The sequence below is a fragment of the Macaca thibetana genome, chromosome 20 (assembly GCF_024542745.1).
Source record: "Macaca thibetana thibetana isolate TM-01 chromosome 20, ASM2454274v1, whole genome shotgun sequence".
Classification (NCBI taxonomy): domain Eukaryota; kingdom Metazoa; phylum Chordata; class Mammalia; order Primates; family Cercopithecidae; genus Macaca; species Macaca thibetana.
The window spans coordinates 33,106,252-33,126,677 of NC_065597.1; the positions used below are offsets into that span (position 1 = coordinate 33,106,252).

The window sequence follows — 20,426 nt, forward strand, 5'->3', positions numbered from 1 at the left end:
CTTCGTGTGAGGTGTGTGGGATGTGGGTTTCACTGCAAAGCAGAAGTCAGCATGGAGCTGGGGCTTGGCCTCTGCTGTCTGGTATAGACAAGCCTGGGGATCAGGTGTAGCTGCAGACACGGCTGGGCGCAGAGGGAGGGACCTCATTTCCAGCCACCTACTCCTGCCCTGCCTCACTCCCCTGGGAATGTGATGTGTAGGTCTTGAGAAGAAGACCCAGGTCCTGCAGCCTAGTGAAAAGACAACTGTGGGGCCTACCACGAGGCCGGACACGCGGTGGTGGCCTGGTTCCTGGAGCACGTGGACCCCCTGCTGAAGGTTGGTCTTCCCACCCTGAGTGAGTCTGCCCGGCAGGCTGGGGCCTGGAATGTCTGTGCCAACCTGTGGTCATGTGGGCATGGGACATTCAAGGGTTGGCCCTTTAACTTTTTAAGGAATATACTGCTCTAGAATTTGTCAGAAGAACCCTTTGGGGTGGGAAGGAAGAGCACTGGGTTCCAAATGGGGCCTCGGCCATGCGACTCCAGGGGGCAGCCTCAGTGTTAAACCCACCTCACTCCTGAGCTCTGGGTTCCACCATTGGCCCCTCCAGAGCCTCTGCAGGGCAGGCAGAGCAGAGGTGGTTTCCATGTGAAGCCCCCAAAGGCGGGTGCACTTCTCGGGGCATCCCCATGGTGTACGGGGGGCCTGGGTCAGGCTCTCTTCTCTCACGTTCCAGTAGAAGGACCTGTGGTCAGAGCTAGGGTCGGGTGGCCTGGCCGCTCCAGGGTGGCTCCTGGAGGAAGCGGGGACAGTGTTTGGGGTGACGAGGGCATGTGTCCTGTCCTCAGGTGTCCATCATCCCCCGGGGCAAGGGCCTCGGCTATGCACAGTACCTGCCCCGGGAGCAGCACCTCTATACCCGGGAGCAGCTCTTCGACCGCATGTGCACGATGCTCGGGGACCGGGTGGCCGAGCAGCTGTGCTTTGGGCAGATCACTACGGGGGCTCAGGACGACCTGAGGAAGGTCACCCACAGTGCGTATGCCCAGGTAAGGGTGGGCGTCCCCCAGCGCGGGCTGCAGGAGGCTGTGTTGGGCGCAGGCTCATCCTGGGTTCCGCACTTGCAGATTGTGCAGTTTGGGATGAGTGAGAAGCTGGGCTAGGTGTCCTTCGACTTTCCCCGACAAGGCGAGGCCCCAGTGGAGAAGCCGTACAGTGAGGCAACCGCCCAGCTCATTGACGAGGAGGTCCGGTGCCTCATCAGCGCAGTACCTCATCCGGTGCCTACAAGCGCACCCTGGACCTGCTGACACAGTGCCGGGAGCATGTGGAGAAGGTGAGTGTGGCTTCTGCCCAGACGGTCGTGGGTCCCATGTTGGGTCACGGTCAGGCCACACCCGAAGGCCACACCCATCCTCGAGCTTGCTTAGGTTTGGTCTGTGAGCATGTCCTCAGAGCTGTCTGACAGGTGGGCCGTTGTTTCCAGGTGGGCCAGCAGCTCCTGGAGAAGGAAGTGCTGGAGAAGGCAGACATGGTGGAGCTGCTGGGCCCTCGGCCCTTTGCGGAGAAGTCTACGTATGAGGAGTTTGTAGAAGGCATGGGCAGCCTGGAGGAGGACACGTCCCTACCCGAGGGGCTGAAGGGTTGGAACCGGGGACAGGAGGAGGAGGACATGGAGCAGCTTGTGCAGGGGAGCTCTGCATAGCCTGTGGCGGTGCCTGCACCTGCTGCTGGGTGGAATTCAGGTGACTGCCACTTACCTGGGGCCTTTGCAAAGCAGCTGTGGACTCTCACCCAAAACAAATTAAAATGTGACAACTGTGAACGGGTGTTTTAGATCAGGGTGCTCTGAGCCCACATGCAGGGAGTGGGAGTGGACAGAGGGGGTACCCTGAGTCCCTGGGTCCTGCTGCTGGAGGACAGTCGGGTCCAGGGTTAGATGGGAGAGGCCCCAGGGCTCTGGCCCCTGTGGTGCTGAGGCTGGCATGAGTGTAGCTTCAAGAGGGACTTGGTGGGGCACCTTCCGTGGAGGCGTGTTGATGTGGCCATAAAGTCACTCGGAGCCTGGGCCCAGCACAGAAACCCTCACAGTTTGGTGGAATTCAGAAAAGGAGAGCGTCAGCCAGGTATCAAGGGTGAGTCAGGTTTCTAAAGCAGCTGTTTGGATTGGTGGAAGCTGATCTGTTGATCTGTCCTTAAAAAGGATTAAAAAGGAAAGTCCACACCACCCACAGGTGCGTGGCTGAGGGGGGAGGAGGAGCTGTGGGGCCTCAAACCTGGGTTCCTCATCCGGGCACCCCCCACCCCCGCCTGCACCTTGGCTCCGTGGCAGCACTGCTCCGAGTATGAGGGACTTGAGTTGCTTAAAAAACCTGGCCCCTGTCCTTGGGTGGAGGTGCTCTCACTGCAGGATGTATCTGGGTCATCGGTTCGGTTCCTGTGATCCCTTTTTGTTGGAGTCCTGGAGAGGGAAGCTCTGCAGGGCCCCAGCCGGCTCAGGGGTGTTTGTGGAGAGGCCGTGGTCCTGAAGCCTCAGCACGCGGCTGCCTCTGACCCTGGTGCCTGTTCATGAACCCTTTTCCTGGGGTTGGGTAGCTCCTAATTTTTGTTAGGGAGGCCCCTTCTGGGCTCTGAGCTCCAGGCCCTTTGGTGCCTTGAACTGAGGGAGGCTTTGCTTTTTCTTACCTGGGGTGTGTGGGACTCGGTGAGGATGCCCCTTGCGCTGTCTCCAGTACGTGACCTACCTCCGGGATTCACTGGGGTCAGCAGCAGTGTCAGCCTCAACCATGCCTTGGGGTGGGGGGGATGCGTGTCTAGGTCACCTGGGATGGGACCTGGGGGATGCCCATTTGCAGATGTCCTGGGTGAGCGGTCATAGGAGGAGGCCCTGCTTGTGGGTCACCTGGGATGGGACCTGGGGGATGCCCTTTTGCAGATGTCCTGGGTGAACAGCTGGAGGAGGAGGCCCTGCTTGCTGCCCTGGGCACTATTTGTTCTCAGCCTCTCTCTCGACCTAGGCCAGATCAGACACTGGGGTTTTGTAGTACATTTTATAAATTGCTTGTTACGTTGGCCTTAGAGCCTCAAAAATATAATTTCCAACGGGGTGAACACGTTCAACTTTTGCCGTTTGTAAAATGCATATCATCGGACTCAACAACTCTCCAGCACTCAACCTTCATCATGGCCTCCACCAGACCCAGAGTAGCTGAGCCACTTGGGGTCCGGTTGGGGCCTGGTCTCAGGTCCCTCAAATGGAGGTGGGGGTGCTTCCTCAACCCCACCCTGCCCCGCTGACATCGTGGCATCTGGTGGCCTCCGGGATGCACGGTGGTCATGGGCTCATGGCTCCGGCCCCACTGTGGTTCCCTCCAACACCCCTGGGAGAACCTGGGTGTCCGTTTCGTCACCTCCCAGCCGGCTGCACGTGTCTGGGGTCCTTCACGATGATCTGGGTGTGGGATCCTTGTGCCTCCCCTACCGGGCTGTTCCCTCCAGACCTGTCTGCTCGGCGCCTGCCTTCACCCTCACCTCTTCAGGGCTGTCACGCGCCTTCCCCTCAGCCTTCCTGCATGTGTCCTTCACAAGCTGTTCCTTATGTCAATCAGGAGTCGTCTCACCCCCTGAATCAGACACCATTTTCCACGGCCTTTTCCCCCGTCCTCGGCGTGACCTGCAGTTTGCCTCATCAGTCTGTCGATGGTAGCTCAGCTGCATCTTTGCTGAGAAGCTCCATCGGCCAGAGTGACACCTGCGGGTGCTGCTGTCTGTGCTGTGGTGGTCTGTGCACCCTGCGGGGACACGAGCCTTCAGCCCCTGTATTTCTCAGCCTGCCTGCCTCCCTCCCTCTGCCAGAAGGGAAGGTGGAATGGGGTGGATTGCGTGTAGCTGCCGGTAGCTGTGCACCCTTTCCAGAAGGTACATCAGACGGAGGCCGTTTTCTGGGTCCATGGTCGTAGGACACCTGACTGAGAATGTTCATGTATGGGAGGCCCCAGGCTTCTCCCCTCAGAGCCCAGCACGGAAACACAGAGACCCATGGGTCTGGCAGAAGGGAGGTCAGCCCTGGCCAGGCTCCGTGGCTATCTCATTTCATGAGTAGTGACAGTGGACAGGAGTTTAGGCCTCATCTGGTGCCTCCGCATGACCAGTGCCAGTGGCGTCTGGGACAGGAATGTGTTGAGAGCGACTCCTTTGCTGGGGAGTGACTCCCTCCCCTGGCCTGGGCCACCTTTACGAACACGTGGGGCAGGACTTTCACTTCCTTAATGATTCCTTCTGTTGTGTAACTTTGGGACTAGAAATCCAGGACACTCATCCCCCAAATGGGACCCAAGTGAGCACAGCAGAGCCCTTGGGCTGCTGCAGCTGGAGAATGATCAGGGCATGGAGCCCAGGACAGCTCAGCCCACACCCCTCAGCAGGCACCTCACGCACTCTGGTGTTGGAAAGGAAGAGACTGCAACCAGGCCTTTGAATGCGCAGTGATGCTTTAATCCCACTGTTTGCAAACGAGCTCTGTGGAAGCTCAGCAGGAAGGATGGAAGACGGGGAGGAAGACCTGGCGGGTGGAGGTGTGGCCAGGGACACAGGCTGCCTTTATGGGACTGAAAGAGAAAGCTGCCTGGCTCTCTGTGACTGGAAACCAGGGAAGGAGACCTGGCCGAGGCAGGAACTGGGTTTACCAGCAGTGCTGAGAGGCAGCGGGTGGCTCAGAAGTGGGAGCAGGTGCCGCCTCTAAAGTGCCGTACACAGAAGGAGCTCAAGGCATGCCTGGGGCATCTCCAAAGCTCTACTGACAGTGAAGGCCAGGAGCCTGTTTTCCTTCCCCAGAAGTGTGCTCATGGGAAATGGGGCTGGGGCAGGTTGGCTTGCGGATGGAAAGTAAGCTTACACTTTCGTATTAAACTCATTCTTTGACTTGCTGTCAGGCGGGAAGCCCATTCTGTGAGCTTCAGCATATAAGCATTGGGAGGGCATGAGCTGGGCCCCCAGACACCCCAGAGCAGAGGGAGCAGGGCCTGTCAGCCTCCTCTGCTGCTGCCGGACACAGACCCACGGGTCCCATGGGCCCCAAACCTGCCCAGCAAGTTTAAGGGCTGTGGGCAGGCCGTGTAACCGGGCAACGGGATGTGAGCAGAAACGAGGATGTGGCCTCATAGTGGGTGCAGGACAGGGAAACGGTGAACCCCTCCCCGAGAGCATTCCAGGAGGTGTCACCAAGTTTCCGAGGCAGTCTGGTGATATTTGGTGTTCTGAGCTAAGGAGGGAATGGACTTGCCTGTCACGCAGGGACCAAGAGAAGCAGGTGCAGGTCTTAGAGCTGAGCCTTGGGGAGGGGACCCTAGTGAGACAGTGCCTCGTGGAGTAGAAGAAGGGGCAGGATGGAAATCAAGGTGGGAATTTTGGGGCCGCTCCTCCATGTGCTTTGCTGGACAGCACATTGTCCCATTAGCCACTACCAAACCTGCCTCTGGCTTCTGAGCTTGGTAACACAGGTAAGCGCGGAGGTTGGAGCAGCCCCCGGAGTTCCTGGAGTGGCTGTCACAGGCCTGGGTCCCCCTCACCCCAGGGTCGCCATGGGCCACTCCACTCCTCACCACGTTTCCGGCAGTGACTCTGTGGCGTCTTCCTGACTCAGGGCCCAGGAACAAGCTGGACGTAAGGCCACTGGGCTGTGCTTGTGCTGGGTCTCCCAGAGGCATCCAGGGGTCCCATGTGTCCCCCAGGAAAGCCGGCTGGTCTCCACGTGAGGCTAAGACCTGTGCCCAACAGACAAGGCAGGCCTTGGGGCTGGCAGGGGGCTGCCCCCAGGGTGTGTGTCAGGAGGTGACGGCTGGAGCCTCGTGGGGGTGCGAAGTGTGTCTGCTGGGTCAGGACTGCCCAGATCTGCCATCGTGATGTTCTGACTCCAGCCCTGCAGGAGCTGGAGGGCAGGCGGAGATGGCTTAGTCCTCCTGGGGCCTCTCCACAGTGAGAAACGTGTCCAGGACTGTGGCCTGCCGCTCAGGGTCACCTAGGGGCTGCTTCTCGCGGTTCTGCTCAGCCCTTGTCCTCGTCCAGGAAGGGGAGCGCAGGCAGCCAGCCCGGGGCAGCGGGTGCAAACCTAGGGGGGTGCGGGCAGGGCAACTCAGCGTGGCCGAGAGGCCTGGGTGAATGCAGGAGGGCTTCAGGTCCCGCTGGCCTCCTGGGCCACTGCTGCCAATGCTCTGCACCGGCCCCTGCGCCTGGCATGCACACATCTACCTCTAACAGGAGGCCCCCACCACACACTGGCCCCACCGGAGTGGTGGGCATTGTGGTCTGGGTGGCGCCTGGGCACTGCTCCCCAGAGTCACTACAGCCCAGGCTGAGCCTCTCCCGCGTGGTCAAGTGACCCTGGTGGGGCCTCCCCAAACCACCCCCTGGCAGGTGTCCCAGCTCAGCCAGCCACTCCCGTGAGCCCTGCAGGCCTCTTGGAGCCTCTGCCCCATCATGGGCCTTGTGTCTCCGTGGTGCAGGCTCTGTGGGGCTGGGGATTCCGGTGGGCTGGAGTCTGAGCCCCTCACTCCACCTCCCCAGCCACAGTAGCACATGCCTGGGCTCATGGGCTGGATGGGAAGAGTTGCCACCAACATGGAGATGGTGGGAACTGGCCAGGGTCAGGCAATGGCCGTGTCCTGGAGGTGAGCTGGGGGCTGACTCACCAGGCCCCATTCCCTCCCAGACACCTGGGGCTGCAGCAGCCCAGGACACACAGGCCGACACCCCTTCCTGACACCTCCAGGAACCAGGGGAGCAGCTGGCCGCTGGCAGGATTCACAGTGGGGCTGGTCCTTTTAATGAGGTCCTGAGTGGCCTGGGGGGTGGGGAAGCAGAGGCCGGGCCAAACTGTCCCACGCAGGGAAGGCTCGGCCTTGATGCTCTCACAGTTATCACTGAAGTTCACACAGGTCACGTCAGTGTCCTTCACTGGCCATTGTTAGAAGAGACTAAGGACACGCTGTCACAGCCTCAGTGGTGAGTCCTGTGCTCTGGTCATGCTGAGCACGTGGCCGTGCCGGGGGCTGTGCTCGCAGGCAGAGTGAGGACACCGGAGCTGAGCACATGGCCGTGCCGGGAGCCCTGCTCGCAGGCAGAGTGAGGACACCGGAGCTGAGCACGTGGCCGTGCCGGGGGCCCTGCTCGCAGGCAGAGTGAGGACACCGGAGCTGAGCACGTGGCCGTGCCGGGGGCCCTGCTCGCAGGCAGAGTGAGGACACCGGAGCTGAGCACGTGGCCGTGCCGGGGGCCCTGCTCGCAGGCAGAGTGAGGACACCGGAGCTGAGCACGTGGCCGTGCCGGGGGCCCTGCTCGCAGGCAGAGTGAGACACCGGAGCTGCCTTCAGGCCAATGGCAACACTCCATGGGAATCAGAGGAAGTTAAGTGAGCTGAGGACGGGCCTGGGCTGGTGATCACCCCCACCTTTCATTCTTGGCCCAATTTATGATGAAAATTCACGTTCATTAAATTCTGCTTTTGAGGGGACAGTGGCTTTAGCCTTCTGTCGTTCACTTGAAAAGTGAAGTTTTAAGCAGCTGTGATGGGGAAATTGCTTCAAGTTGGGCAAATAGCAGCGTGGTGAAATGAAGTGGTGACGGATTCTTGCTAAAATACACGCACACCTCCCAGGACTTCCCAGGGGCCTCAGCCCACCGCGCACCCCTCCCAGGACTTCCCAGGGGCCTCAGCCCACCGCGCACCCCTCCCAGGACTTCCCAGGGGCCTCAGCCCACCGCGCACCCCTCCCAGGACTTCCCAGGGGCCTCAGCTCACCGCGCACCCCTCCCAGCCCCGATGCCGGCCTCACCTGCTGGGGACTCGGTGTGGAGGTTCTCGTCGTCTGAGTCAGCAAAGACCTCGGCCAGCTCCTGGTCGGACATGTCGGTCAGCTCCGTGAGGTCCAGGAGGTCGAAGTGGACCTCCAGAGAGGAGACACTGCTCAGAGGCTCTGAGGGCAGAGAGGGTACGGTCAGCCCTCAGGCCCTCCCTGCTTAGAGCCCTGGGGGTCTAGGAGAGTGTGCGCTGTGTCCTCCCACAAGGCCGTGGGTGAACCACAGCTTCCTGCAAAGCCCAGCACCATCAGGATCTGATGGGTGTTGCGTATACTCATGACTAGAAGGCTTTCACTTGACAGATGGTGCAGCTGAGGCCCAGAGAACCAAAGCTGCAAGAGTCTAGCGTACAGCGCTGGACCCAGAGCCCCCAGGAGTGTTTGGACAGGAGGTGGACCCTGCTGCCTTGTCTCCTGGGGGAGCTCACGGGGTCCTCATAGAGTGCACTGGGCAGGGAGCAGTACTTACGCCTCCTCTCCGTGACCTGCAGGAGCCCCGGTGCTGGTATTGGGATGCCCCCCACCTCCTCCTCCACAGGCGTGTGGCCATTGTCCCCTGTCCCGTGGGCTGGGACGCCCAGCGCAGCCTGCAGCACCTCAGCCTCCTTAACGATCTCTGCATCCAAAGACACAGGGTGTTACCTTGAGACCCACAGGGCTCCCACATCCCTCTAGAACGCGGGGCTGGGTGTGAGGACTTGGCACATCCAGTCCTTTGAAACTCTGGGCAGTGACCAGCAGGTGATGGGATGGCTGGGCTTGTGACCTCATGCCTGGACCCCAGACAAGGGGTTGGGGGGCTTCAAGGAGGCTGCCCCTTCCCCTTGGGCCCGGCCTCCCCTAGTGAACAAGGACTCTGAGATCCAGATCACCCTTGGTACTCAAGCACCCGTGAAAGCAGCACCATGCAGGCCTGGAAGTTCCACCAGGGCCCGCGTGGCTCATCCCAGTGCTGTCCTGGCCTCTGAGTTCTGGCTCAGCCCAGGGTCCCCTGAAGGATCATCCGTGAGTTTCCATGCCTAGCCTCTTGGTCCCCTTCAAACCAGAACAGCCCCTCTCCACTGTCCTTTTAAAAACCAATGTTGTATTTGAGTTCAGAATAACACATTCTCATTAAATGAAAGTTAGAAACCAGGAGGAATAGGCAGGCCTGCCATTCTGTGATCACTTAGCCACCAACCACGCCTCACAGTTGAGCAAATATTCTTCCAGGTTTTTTCCTTTTTTTTTTTTTTTTTTTTTTTTTTTTGAGATGGAGTCTCTCTGTCACCCAGGCTGGAGTGCAGTGGCTCAGTCTCAGCTCACTGCAACCTCTGCCCCCTGGGTTTGAGCGATTCTCCTGCCTCATCCCCCTGAGTAGATGGGATTACAGGCATGCACCACCATGCCTGGCTAATTTTTGTATTTTTAGTAGAGACGGGGTTTCACCATATTGGCCAGGCTGGACTTCTGACCTCAGGTGACCCATCTGCCTTGGCCTCCCGAAGTGCTAGGATTACAAGGTGTGAGCCACGGAGCCTGGCCTCATTTTTTCACAAACGTAACTGTTCCTTTTTGTTTGTTTGTTTGTTTTAAGACAGAGTCTTGCTCTGTCACCAGGCTGGAGTGCAGTGGCATGATCTCGGCTCACCGCAATCTCCACCTCACAGGTTCAAGCAATTCTCCTGCCTCAGCCTCCTGAATAGCTGAGACTACAGGTGCGCGCCACCATACCCAGCTATTTTTTTTTTTTTTTTTTTTTTTTTACTCGTGATCCACCCGCCTTGGCCTCCCAAAGTGCTGGGATTATAGGCGTGAGCCACCGCGCCTGGCCCAACTGTTTCTTTTTTATACTTAACAATTATTTTGTCAGACGAGAGCAGGAGGCCCCTTGGCTGCTGACCCAAAGCTAGAGACATTGGCAACTCTTACGTCCATCCCTCCACAGATCCCCTCAGCCCTCCCCAGCTGCTCACCCTCTCATCCAGGGCCACATCATTCTAGCAGCCACCTCACTTGCCACAGGCAGCCAGAGAGTCCTGTTAGCCAGAGTCAGGCCTGTCCCTGGGGGCATGCTCCCCTTTGGCCTTAGGCCCTGCAGGTCCATCTCTTAGGGAAGAGACAAAGCACTTGCTTTTTGCCCCCACCCATTGCCCCTGCAGGAACCTGTTTCCAGATGGCCCTCCTTCCCTCAGCTGCTTCCTGGACCCTGCGTGGCAGGGGCCTTCTGGGGACACCAGCACTTCCCCCCTGAGTGGGTGCTCAGCACACGCTTGTCAGATGGACAGGTGCCCTCCTGCTTCTGCCAGGAGCACCCTGAGGACCCTGTGAGGTATTTTTGGCAGCCCCCAGTGGTGAGCACTGATCGTAGCTGGATATGCTTGAAGCCGAGGGGAGCAGCTGGGATTCGGTGCCAACAGCTGCCTGGGAGGGGTGGGCCTGTCCTCCCCCATGGCACTAGCTGGCAGCCTAGATACTGCCAGGTGAGCCTGGTGGGTCTGCAGCGTCCGTCCTAGCGCACCCCCACCTCTCCCCAGCGGAGCCAATGGAGCTGCAGGCCCGCAGGTGCCCGGCCTCCTGAGTGAGGAGCACCAGTGCAGGGCTGGGAGGTCCCCATTGGCTTAAGAACTTGGCAGTGTGGCTGTAGGCAGGTGACCTGGCAGCGAGCCGAGTGTTAGGCTCTGCCTGGGCAGCAGCCCTGTGGCCTGACGGTGGCCCACCTGCCTCCTGTCTGAGGAGCCGAGTGCTGTGTCATCGCATGGCCCATTTCAGGCCTGGGGGTTGGGCAGGCTGGACGGGGCTCGCAGAATCTGGTTTCTACCTCTCCACTGGCATCTGGAATGAGGTTTCTGAGCATCCTAAAGGGTCAAGTTACTGGTGTTTTGGCCCACCCCCAAGTCCAGCAGGGATACCTGCCTGCCCAGAGGGCACAGGGGACAGGGGATGAGATGTGGACTCTGTTCTAAGGCTGTGAGCAGGGGGACCTCCCGGACATCAGCAGGAAGAAGGCTGCTTGACCACTGTCCGTAGCGCTGAGGGGGCGCCCAGGGGAGGGAGACCCAGCCTGCCCTTGGGCCCTTCCTCAAGGAGAAACAGTGTAGCCCGCAGCCCCAGGTCCCTGCCCACAGTGTGCTCATGTCCCGCTGGACGGTGCTGTGGTCACCGTTCCAAAACACTTCCACACAACTCAGAGTGGTGGCCATGGCTGCAGAGGGCGTAGCTCTGTCCCAGCCTTGAGTCTCAGGAGGGTGCTGCAGCTGGCCCTGAGGGTGCAGCAGGGGCCTCAGACCTGCCAGGTCCAGGACAGAGCAGGGGCTGTCCCTCTGGCACAGCTGATCCAGAGCCCTGAGAGCAGGTACGAGTGGGGAACCGAGGTGCAGGGTAAGTCACTGGCCAGGAGGCCCTGCTCTCAGGATCCCCAGCTGAGGAGGCTACAGGGGCTCTTACCTCCCCAGGTTTATAGGCCAGGCATGTCCCCCATGGGCACCCTCACCCCAGAGCAGGACTCTGGGGAATAGCCCTCAGCTCCACCTCTGTCCCTCCCTGCCCCTCCTTCTGTCCTGAGGGGCACCCCCTCCTATTTTTTCTTTCTTTCTTTTTTTTGAGATGGATTTTTGTTCTTGTCCAGGCTGGAGTGCAATGGTGCGATCTCGGCTCACCGAAACCTCTGCCTCCTGGGTTCAAGCGATTCTCCTGCCTCAGCCTCCCGAGAAGCTGGGATTATAGGCATGCACCACCATGCCCAGCGAATTCTGTATTTTTAGTAGAGATGGGGTTTCTCCATGTTGGTCAGGCTAGTCTCAAACTCCTGACCTCAGGTGATCTGCCTGCCTCAACCTCCCAAAGTGCTGGCATTATAGGCTTGAGCTACCGCGCCTGGCCTCTCTCTCTCTCTTTTTTAAGAGACAAGGTCTCCCTGTTGCCCAGGCTGGAGTGCAGTGGTAAAACCATAGCTCACTGCAGCCTCAACTTCTTCGGCTCAAGCGATCCTCCCACCTCAGCCTTCTGAGTAGCTAGGACCACCACTCCTGGCTAATTAAAATTTTTTCTGGTAGAGACAGGGTCTTGCCGTATTGCCCAGGCTGATCTCGAACTCCTGGGTTCAAGCGATCATCCACCCTGGCCTCCCATCCCCTCCTCTCTGGCAGCCCCCTGATATCAAGGAAACCTGGGGCAAGAGCAGTTCTGCAGAGAATCTCTGTGGGGACAGCACCCTTAGAAGCAGGGTGGGGCAGGTGGTTCTGGGTTAATAATGACTGCTGGGTGTGGTGGTACACACCTGTGTGGCGGCTACTCGGGAGGCTGAGGCAGGAGGACCGCCTGAAACCCAGGAGGTCAAGAATGCAGTGAGCTATGATCGTGCCACTGCATTCCAGCCTGAGCAACAGAGCAAAACCCTGCCTTAAAAAAAAAAAAAAAAAAAAAAGGCAGTGGCTTATGGTTTTCTAGGACAGTCCCAGCATTCTGTGTTTATTGACTAACTCCATTCTCACCTCACCCTAACTCCCAGCTACATGGGGAAGACTCTGAGATTTGTACTTGAGAGGAAGAAGCTGAGGCACAGAGTAGCTCAGCATCTGTCCCCAGCATGCAGCACAGGGCTGGCCACAGACGCAGCTGGAGCTCTCAGCCATCCCCTGTCAGCCTGTTCCTGATCATGGCGTGGGGAAGGGAGACAGGGATCCTGGTTCAGGGCCCAGCAGAGGGAGCAGAAAGTCCCTCACTTGCTGGCTTAGGTTCCCTGGGTCCTGACCCCGGGGGAAGTGGATCTCTGAAGGAAGGTGGGACAGAGGTGGAGTCTCCCCTTGTAGCCCCCCTCTCGCTGGGCGGGGCCCCTCATCCAGACGAAGGCTCTCATTCATTCACCAACCAAGACTTCTGAATCGCCCTCCGTTCTGGGGACATGGCCTAGACAAACTAGATGATTCCTGCCCTTCTGAGGGGCAGTCAGTGCAGGGAGCAGTGTGGGGCTGTGCTCCCATTTTAGGGAGGGTCTGGGGAGGGTGCTCTACCGAGACTTGGAGGAGAAGCCTGCAGGTGGGAGGGAGCCGTGTGATACTGGGGGGACATGCATAAGGGCCCTGAGCAGAGTGCATTTGAGGACAGCTGGGGGCTGTGAGGCAGGGCAAGGGTGGGTGTGTGCAGGTTGTGTGGACCTTGTCAGGACTTTGGTTTCTACGCCGAGTGAGCTGGAAGAAGCTGCTGAAGGGTTTGAGCTGAGTGGGACAGCATCTACCTGAATTTTTTTTTTTTTTTTTTTGAGGTGGAGTCTCACTCTGGCGCCAGGCTGGAGGGCAATGGCGCAATCTCTGCTCGCTGCAAACTCCACTTCCTGGGTTCAAGCGATTTTCTTGCCTCAGCCTCCCGAGTAGCTGGGATTACAAGTGTGCACCACCATGCCTGGCTAATTTTTGTATTTTTAGTAGAGACGGGGTTTCATCCTGTTGGCCAGGCTGGTCTTGATCTCCTGATCTCGTGATCTACCTGCCTTGGCCTCCCAAAGTGCTGGGATTACAGGCGTGAGCCACCGTGCCCGGCCAATACCTGCATTTTTACGATGAGGCCAGCAAGGCACAGTCCAGTGGGAGGTAAGTCTGCAGGCACTGCTCCCACCATCCTCCATGTATGCTGGGTGCCCTCTGCTTGTGCTGGGACAGGGACCCCAAGCAGGACCTCAACCAAACAGCAATCCCCTTCCCCATCTTACACTGGAGAAGGGGCATGGGAATGCCAGCAGTCCTCATTATAGATCCTGGGGTCCCAAGGGACCACAGACAGCTTCTGGGACAAAGCTCTAGCCCAGTGGAGCGGCACAGCAGCCCTGTGTGGAATGAATATCATAATTGACAGTGAATATCATAATTGAAGCATCTTTTCGGCCCGGCGCGGTGGCTCACGCCTGTAATCCCAGCACTTTGGGAGGCCAAGGCAGGTGGATCACTTGAGGCCAGGAGTTCGAGACCAGTCTGGGCCAACATGGCAAAACCCCATCTCTACTAAAAATACAAAAATTAGCCGGTGTGGTGGTGCGTGCCTGTAGTCCCAGCTACTCAGGAGGCTGAGGCAGGAGACTCACTTGAACCTAGGAGGCGGAGTTTGCAGTGAGCAGAGATCATGCCACTGCACTCCAGCCTGGGTGACAGAACGAGACTCTGTCTCAAAAAAAAAAAAAAAGCATCTTTTCATATTTCTACATTCCTGAGACAGCAACGCATCTGTAGCTAATGGTGTCAGCATTGATGGGATTCAGTCCTGTAAGCATTTGAAGCCACCAGGTATCTAGTCTGATCCTTCCCCACCTCCCTTTGGCAGTGGCCTGGTCTTTATTCTGTAAACTCTGGTGCCTTGGCCTGTGTTGAGGCTTTGGGGAAGGAAAATTTGGAAGATGCAGCTTTTCCCATCAGGACACTAATTTTTTGGCCAGAAGAATGTGATGCCAGGGACACACAGGACCTGAGCACGCAGGAGGGGCAAGATTGATCTTGGCATGAAGAGCGTACAGCTGCTGTAAGGCATGCTCGTGATTCCTCTAGTGACTGAACCTACCGTGTAATACTCACAGCATACAAATACGTGTTCGTTAACCATATCAGTAAAGCTGTGGTCAACAGCAGGCTATTAGCAGTTAAGTTTTTGGGGAGTCAAAGGTTCTATGTGGATTTCAGACTTTGAGGGAGGTTGGCGCCCCTAACCCTTATGTTGTTGATGAGTCAGCTATACACGCATGTCCACAGCGTGATTTGCAGGAGCCCAAAGTGGAAGCAATCGAATGCATGTCAGTGGCTCAATGGATAAACAAAATGTGATTCAGCCCAAGAAGGACTGCAGCACCGACACAGGATACCACGTGGATGAGCCTGATCACCTCATTTGAGTGAAAGCCAGGCCCAGAAGGACTAATACTGCATGACACCGTTCTTACGAAGTGTCCGGAATAGGCAAGTGCATAGAAATCCGATCAGTGATTGTCAGAGGCGGCGGCGGGGGTGGGGGGCAGTGGAGAAGGGGAGAATGGGTATGGGTTTTTTTTTGGGGGGGGAATGAAGATATTATAAAATTAGATAGTGGTGGTGACCTCACAATTTTGTGAATATACTAAAACAGTGAGTTGCACACTTCAAAAGGGTGAACTGTATATGTGAATAATATCTCAATTTAAAAACAATCCTCAATGGAAACAAAGGCTGATCTTGGCTGGAGTTGATACTCGCATACACTGTGCGTCAGCCACGCACCAGACCCCCAGGCTCAGCCCCAGAGCAGGCTGGGACTGGGTAGAGCGAGAAGCATCAGCTCCAAGCAGCTTGTATCTAGTTCCTGGCTGCATTCCTAGGACCGAGCACACAGTAGGTGCGCAGTGAACAAATGAGGGTGAATCAAGGAGCCCACTAGCCCACGGTTAGTAAGGAGCTGTGCTAGGAATCACCCAGGCCTGTCTGACACCCTCTCAACAAGCTTGTGGGGAGAAGAAAATTTCCCACCGGCGAGACCTGCTGCTTTTCCCAGGGTGGGAACCAGAGGCTCAATGCTAGGCAGGCATGGGGGCAGGTGCTGGCAGCCCCCAGGGTCTCCAGGGCCAGGGCAGAGGCAAGCAGGTGTTTCTGATGCCCCAGAAAGGACCCCGGAGTGTGGGGTCACAACAATGTTCTGGTCCTTACCCCAGTACAGCCCCTATCAAGGGGGACCCAACCCCCCTGCAGGGGTTGCTGGTGCCCTGGCTGATGAGTGGGCACTGAAGCAGCATCCCAGTGAGGGAGCCAGGAGTTGGGGTGCCTCAGCCCAGCCCCCAGGCTTCCCTGAGGGCTGATTGCTGATGCCCTGTGCTCTGCTGCTGACCTATTTTCCAGCACATTCTCGACTGGAAAACTTGGCCCAAATCCTGTTCCCTGTTGTGTGCCCAGGGCCCTGCCCAGAGCATCGAGAAGGCACTTGGCACACACCACTGTATGGATGAATGAGCTAATGAAGTGAATGAATGAATATCATAAACTAAATGGCTGCAGGGAAGGCAAGATGGTCGCAGAGGCAGGGGCCACCTGCCGCCCATCCCCCAGCACCTTCCTCTCTGGATTTGGACCCCCAAAGCATTTCAGGGATGCTGGGGTAGCCCTGTCTAGACTCTCAGCCTCCTGAGGATCCCTCTCGTTCTCCCTGTGGTCTCTCGGGCAGACTGAGTTGGGGTGGGTTACAGCCCTGGCTTCCAGGTGGGGCCCTCAGCGAGGGCAAAAGTCACATACCTGTGCACACATGCACCTCCGTGTTCTACATTTCATATTAAGAAATAATTCCTTTAGGTGCAAAAATAGTGTTTTAATAATGTTTTATAAAAATCGTAGTTTACAGATATTTCTGATTATTTATCAGTGAAATAATATGTCTAGATTTGGTTCAAACCACTAATGAAGGGAGGTTGGTGGTAGTCTGGAGAGGAGGCTGTGGGCCTAGGGGCTGGGATATCACACATGGGCCTTTGTCATGCTGTTCTCTCTACTTTTTTTTTTTTTTTTTTTTTTTTTTTTTTTTTTTTTTTTTTTTTTGAGACGGAGTCTCGCTCTGCCACCCAGGCTGGAGTGCAGTGGCCGGATCTCAGCTCACTGCAAGCTCCGCCTCCCGGGTTCACGCCATTCTCCTGCCTCAGCCTCCCCAGTAGTTGGGACTACAGGCGCCCGCCACCGCGCCCGGCTAGTTTTTTGTATTTTTTAGTAGAGACGGGGTTTCACCGTGTTAGCCGGGATGGTCTCGATCTCCTGACCTCGTGATCCGCCCGTCTCGGCCTCCCAAAGTGCTGGGATTACAGGCTTGAGCCACCGCGCCCGGCCTCTCTCTACTTTTGTAAGGTTTTCAAAAGTAAGTGATAAGTAATGACAGTTATAGTCACCAACGTGTGATCTCATGAGGTTCCACAAAGTAGGCATCACTGGCCACTTTGCAGACAAGGAAACAGGCATTGGTGTCAAGAGTGTGAGCCCTCAGAGGACAGGGCCCTATCTTCCCACTAAGTCCCCACCGCAGGGAGGGTACTGCGCAGAGCCGTGACCTGCAGGTAGATACCTGTGCACTGATTGAGTCAGGTATCTGAAGCCCCCAGCCAGTAAGTGATGGGCTCAGAAACTGAACCTGCTTTCTCTGTCTTTTAAGCTGCTGGGAAGTCCTCCTTTTTTCCCAAAGGAGGAGGGAAAAGAGATTAACCTCCACTCCCAAATGCCTTGGGCTTCCACAGCCCTGCAGGGGAAGCAGAGCTGTCTCCACTGACAGACATGGAAATTGAGGCTCAGAGGGGCCTGACTGCCCACAGTTCACAGCTGGAAACAGGTCTGAGACCCCCAAGCCCTCACTCTCAACTTCCAGGCTTCCTATGTCCACAAAGCTGCTATTGGGAAGACCCAGGGGACTGAGACTATCAGTGTTAAGAAAGAAATCTGATCCCTCCCACAAATGACAAAACAAAACCCAAATCCACCAGCCCTGGGGCATTCGTCCCTCCACCTTGGACTGCAGACACACAGGGTGGGTGGACCTGCTCCTCCTGGGGACGCCACTGTGTGTGGCTGGGGGACTGAGAGGTTCCCATGTAGTTACAGAGTGGCAGGCTGGCCTGTGCCCTCAGGTACCTGCTGGCTCCCTGCAGTGGGACCTCTAGGAAACCAGGAGGTGGTGGGCTTGGCTGGGCAGGTGGAGGTGTCCGCAGTTTGCATCCAAGTTCCTACCTAGGCCAATGGAACCTCGAAAGCCCTTTTGGAAAAGGCTCTGGGAAGCGGGGAGAGTCTGAGAGCTTTCTTCCCGTTACCAACTCCAAGGTCCTGCAGTAGGGCCTCCACCATCAGGGCAGGGAGCGCTCCACGCGCACCTACCCTCCCCGGTGAGCGTGCGCCTGGGCCGCGCCCGGACCAGCCACGCTTGCAGCTCTGGAGCCCCCGGCAGGCCGCACCCGTGCATGCCCCACGCCCCCACCAAGACGCATCTCAGCCCCTCGCCCCTGGCAGGATCCCTGCCACGGTCTACGGCCCTCGCGCCCCGGACTCACGGCTGGGCGAACAAAGCGGACGTGCTTGCAAGCGACCAGCGTCGCCCCCACGCCCCACCGACAGGGACCCCAAACTCCAGCCTCGGAACGCCCCTCCCCCGCTCCCCGGGTCACCGGCTGACTCTGCTGGGAGGGGGCTCAGGACGAAACTCCGGGCCACCCACCAAGGAGCGTGCCCGGCACGGCTTCCCGGGCCGCGAACGCAGAGAACAAGGGGGCGGAGACTCGGTCTGTGTGCCCCCAGCCCCGCGCGGGGACCGCGCCCGGGAGGTGCCCCTGGTCCGCCGGACGCCCCCGAGTTGCCAAAGGGGTCTCCCGGGAGCAGCGAAGGGTGAGCCCTGGGGGGAGGGGCTGCGGCTCGCTGCGGGAAAGCGCTGCTCGGGGGTCTCGGGGGCTGGGGCTGAACTCACCTCCGGGGCCGGCGCCCTCCGGGGGCTCCATGCGGCCGGCGGGGTCTGGGAGGGGCACCGGCGACGGCGGTGTCGCCTGGCCCGGGCGCCCCAACAGCTGCGGCAGCTACTCGGCCCCGGCTCCGGGCGCAGCGCATCGGGGCAGCAACCGGGGGGCCGCGGCGGCAGGGAGGAGCCCGCGGGGCGGGGCGCGCAGCTGCTCCCGGGCCCCGGCCCCCTCCCAGCGCCCCCCCAGCCGCAGGACAGGTGCGGCCCCGCCCCGGCCCGCGCGCGCCCCCTGCCGGCCCCCGGCCCCGCGGACGCCTCCCCCGCCGACCCTTCACTCGTGGGCCGCGCCCCGCCGCGGACCCCACCGGGACCCCGCTGCGACCTCCCGGCCCCGGCCGGGCGTCCGGGGCTCCTGCGCACTCACTCGGCAGCCGCGCCCGCTTGCGTCCTCTTGTTCTCTTTCAGGTGCGTGCGTGTGGGGCGCCGACTGTGTGCGGGCGCCCCTCGGGGCTGGCGAGGGGCACAGGAGGGGCCTGACTCGGGCGGGTAATGACAGAATCGCAGAGCGCACTGGATGGTGTGAATTAACGCGGGGGGTGGGTGGGGGCGAGGACGTGTACTTGGGAGGCTGGAAGGGGCGGGGTGGGGGATGGGAGGCAAGGAGAGGGCGGCGGGGCCCGGGCTGCAGAGAGTGCCCAGGCAGTTTCGATGAAATCCCACCTCCCAGCAGGCGCTCAAACCCCCGCCGCGTGGGGCCGACTCTCTCAGCGCACAGAGCTCTCGTGCAGTGTCTCCTTGCTTCTCCCACTGATCCTAAGAAGAAGGTATCCTTTCAGGTGAAGAAGCACAGAGACCGTAGGTAACCTGTCCAACGATGCAGTCGGGTGCTGAGAAGCTCTGACTCCAGGCCCGTGCTCTGCACTTGAAACAAACCAAACCAAAAAGTGTCAGGTAGGAAGAATTTGTTCCCAGCTGGGAGTGAAAAAGGCAATGAACTTGACAGATGGACTTGAGCGGCCCAGATTGCAGGAAAGGCTGTTTCAGAGGCCAGTGGTCCGTTCAGCTTCCACTAACCACAGTCAGCCCTCAAGGCCCTGGCTGCTCCGCCCAGCCTGACTCCTGCCCCTACTCTGGTTACGGGGGTAGTGCATGTCTTTGAGTCTGGAAGTCAGTGGGGCAGGCTTTTAGTTTCCCTGTTTCTTTAGTTTACAAAACAAACAAAAACTGCTGTTTAAAAGCCTCTGAAATGATTTCATGACCCACTGGCCTCCTCGCCACCCTGAGGGATGCAGAGCCTTGCCTCTCAGGGAGGCAGTGGAGCAAGCTAGTGGCTGCCCTGGGAAGTGGGAACAGTGCATGGGCGTAGACCACCCAGAATTGTTTGGGGTGGCAGGTTGTTTTTTCTCAAAATGACCACAGCAGTAGTTCTGATCCCCTGTGTCTTCCAGAACCTTCTATTCCCATGAAGACACCCCCACCCATGCTGCTTCTCCGTAAACATTATTGGGGCTTGGGACTGCTCTGGCCAGTAAGGGTGGCAGAAGCGATGTCATGTGACTCCCAAGGCTGGGTCTTGAGAAGCATTCAGCTCTGTGGAAAGGTTCCTCCTGGAACTAGAACTTCCTCCACGTGGTGAGGAAGCCCATGCCACATGGGAGGACACCTGTGTGTGTTACTGCTGGCGGTCCCACTGAGCTCCCTGCCAACAGCTGGCCTCAGCTGCTGAAGCAAGTGAGCCTTTGAGCTGTCCTGGGGAGGGGTGATGAGTGGGGATGAGGCCAGCTGTCCCCACTTTGTCATGGCCAAGTTGCAGATTCATGAGCAGAACAAATGTCATTGGATTAAGCTGCTGTGTTGTAGGGTTGCTTGTTACGCAGCTGTGGTAACTGTAACAGTCATCATTGTGTGTGAATGATTCCCATTTGAGAGAGGAATAAATGATACAGAGGGGGTCTTGTCGAAGATTGTCCTGCTGGTAATCAATAGGCAGTCTGGGCCGGGCGCGGTGGCTCAAGCCTGTAATCCCAGCACTTTGGGAGGCCGAGATGGGCGGATCACGAGGTCAGGAGATCGAGACCATGCTGGCTGACACGGTGAAACCCCATCTCTACTAAAAAATACAAAAAATTAGCCGGGCGAGGTGGCGGGCACCTGTAGTCCCAGCTACTCGGGAGGCTGAGGCAGGAGAAT

General features: G+C 58.4%; 2 protein-coding genes across 3 annotated transcripts in view; one reads left to right on the forward strand and one right to left on the reverse strand.

The window, feature by feature from the left end:
* Positions 1-4,993, forward strand: part of LOC126943934 (AFG3-like protein 1) — a 31,668-nt gene extending 26,675 nt beyond the window's left edge. Inside the window, 6 exon segments of the mRNA XM_050773178.1 lie at positions 201-250; positions 253-318; positions 831-1,031; positions 1,110-1,250; positions 1,253-1,318; positions 1,469-4,993. Coding sequence (XP_050629135.1) covers positions 201-250; positions 253-318; positions 831-1,031; positions 1,110-1,250; positions 1,253-1,318; positions 1,469-1,687 — 743 coding nt within the window. The 3' untranslated portion in view covers positions 1,688-4,993.
* DBNDD1 (dysbindin domain containing 1) overlaps positions 4,458-20,426 on the reverse strand; it is a 35,714-nt gene continuing 19,745 nt past the window's right edge. The window contains exons 2-5 of one of the 2 annotated variants that reach the window (XM_050773118.1): positions 18,249-18,372; positions 8,305-8,451; positions 7,812-7,952; positions 4,458-6,088 (exon numbers count right to left, since the gene is read on the reverse strand). In XM_050773118.1, the coding sequence (XP_050629075.1) occupies positions 5,931-6,088; positions 7,812-7,952; positions 8,305-8,451; positions 18,249-18,279 (477 nt within the window). In that variant the 5' untranslated portion in view covers positions 18,280-18,372 and the 3' untranslated portion in view covers positions 4,458-5,930. Of the gene's footprint in view, positions 6,089-7,811; positions 7,953-8,304; positions 8,452-18,248; positions 18,373-18,660; positions 19,310-20,426 lie in introns of those variants that run through there. The other variant, XM_050773119.1, reaches the window with a different exon arrangement.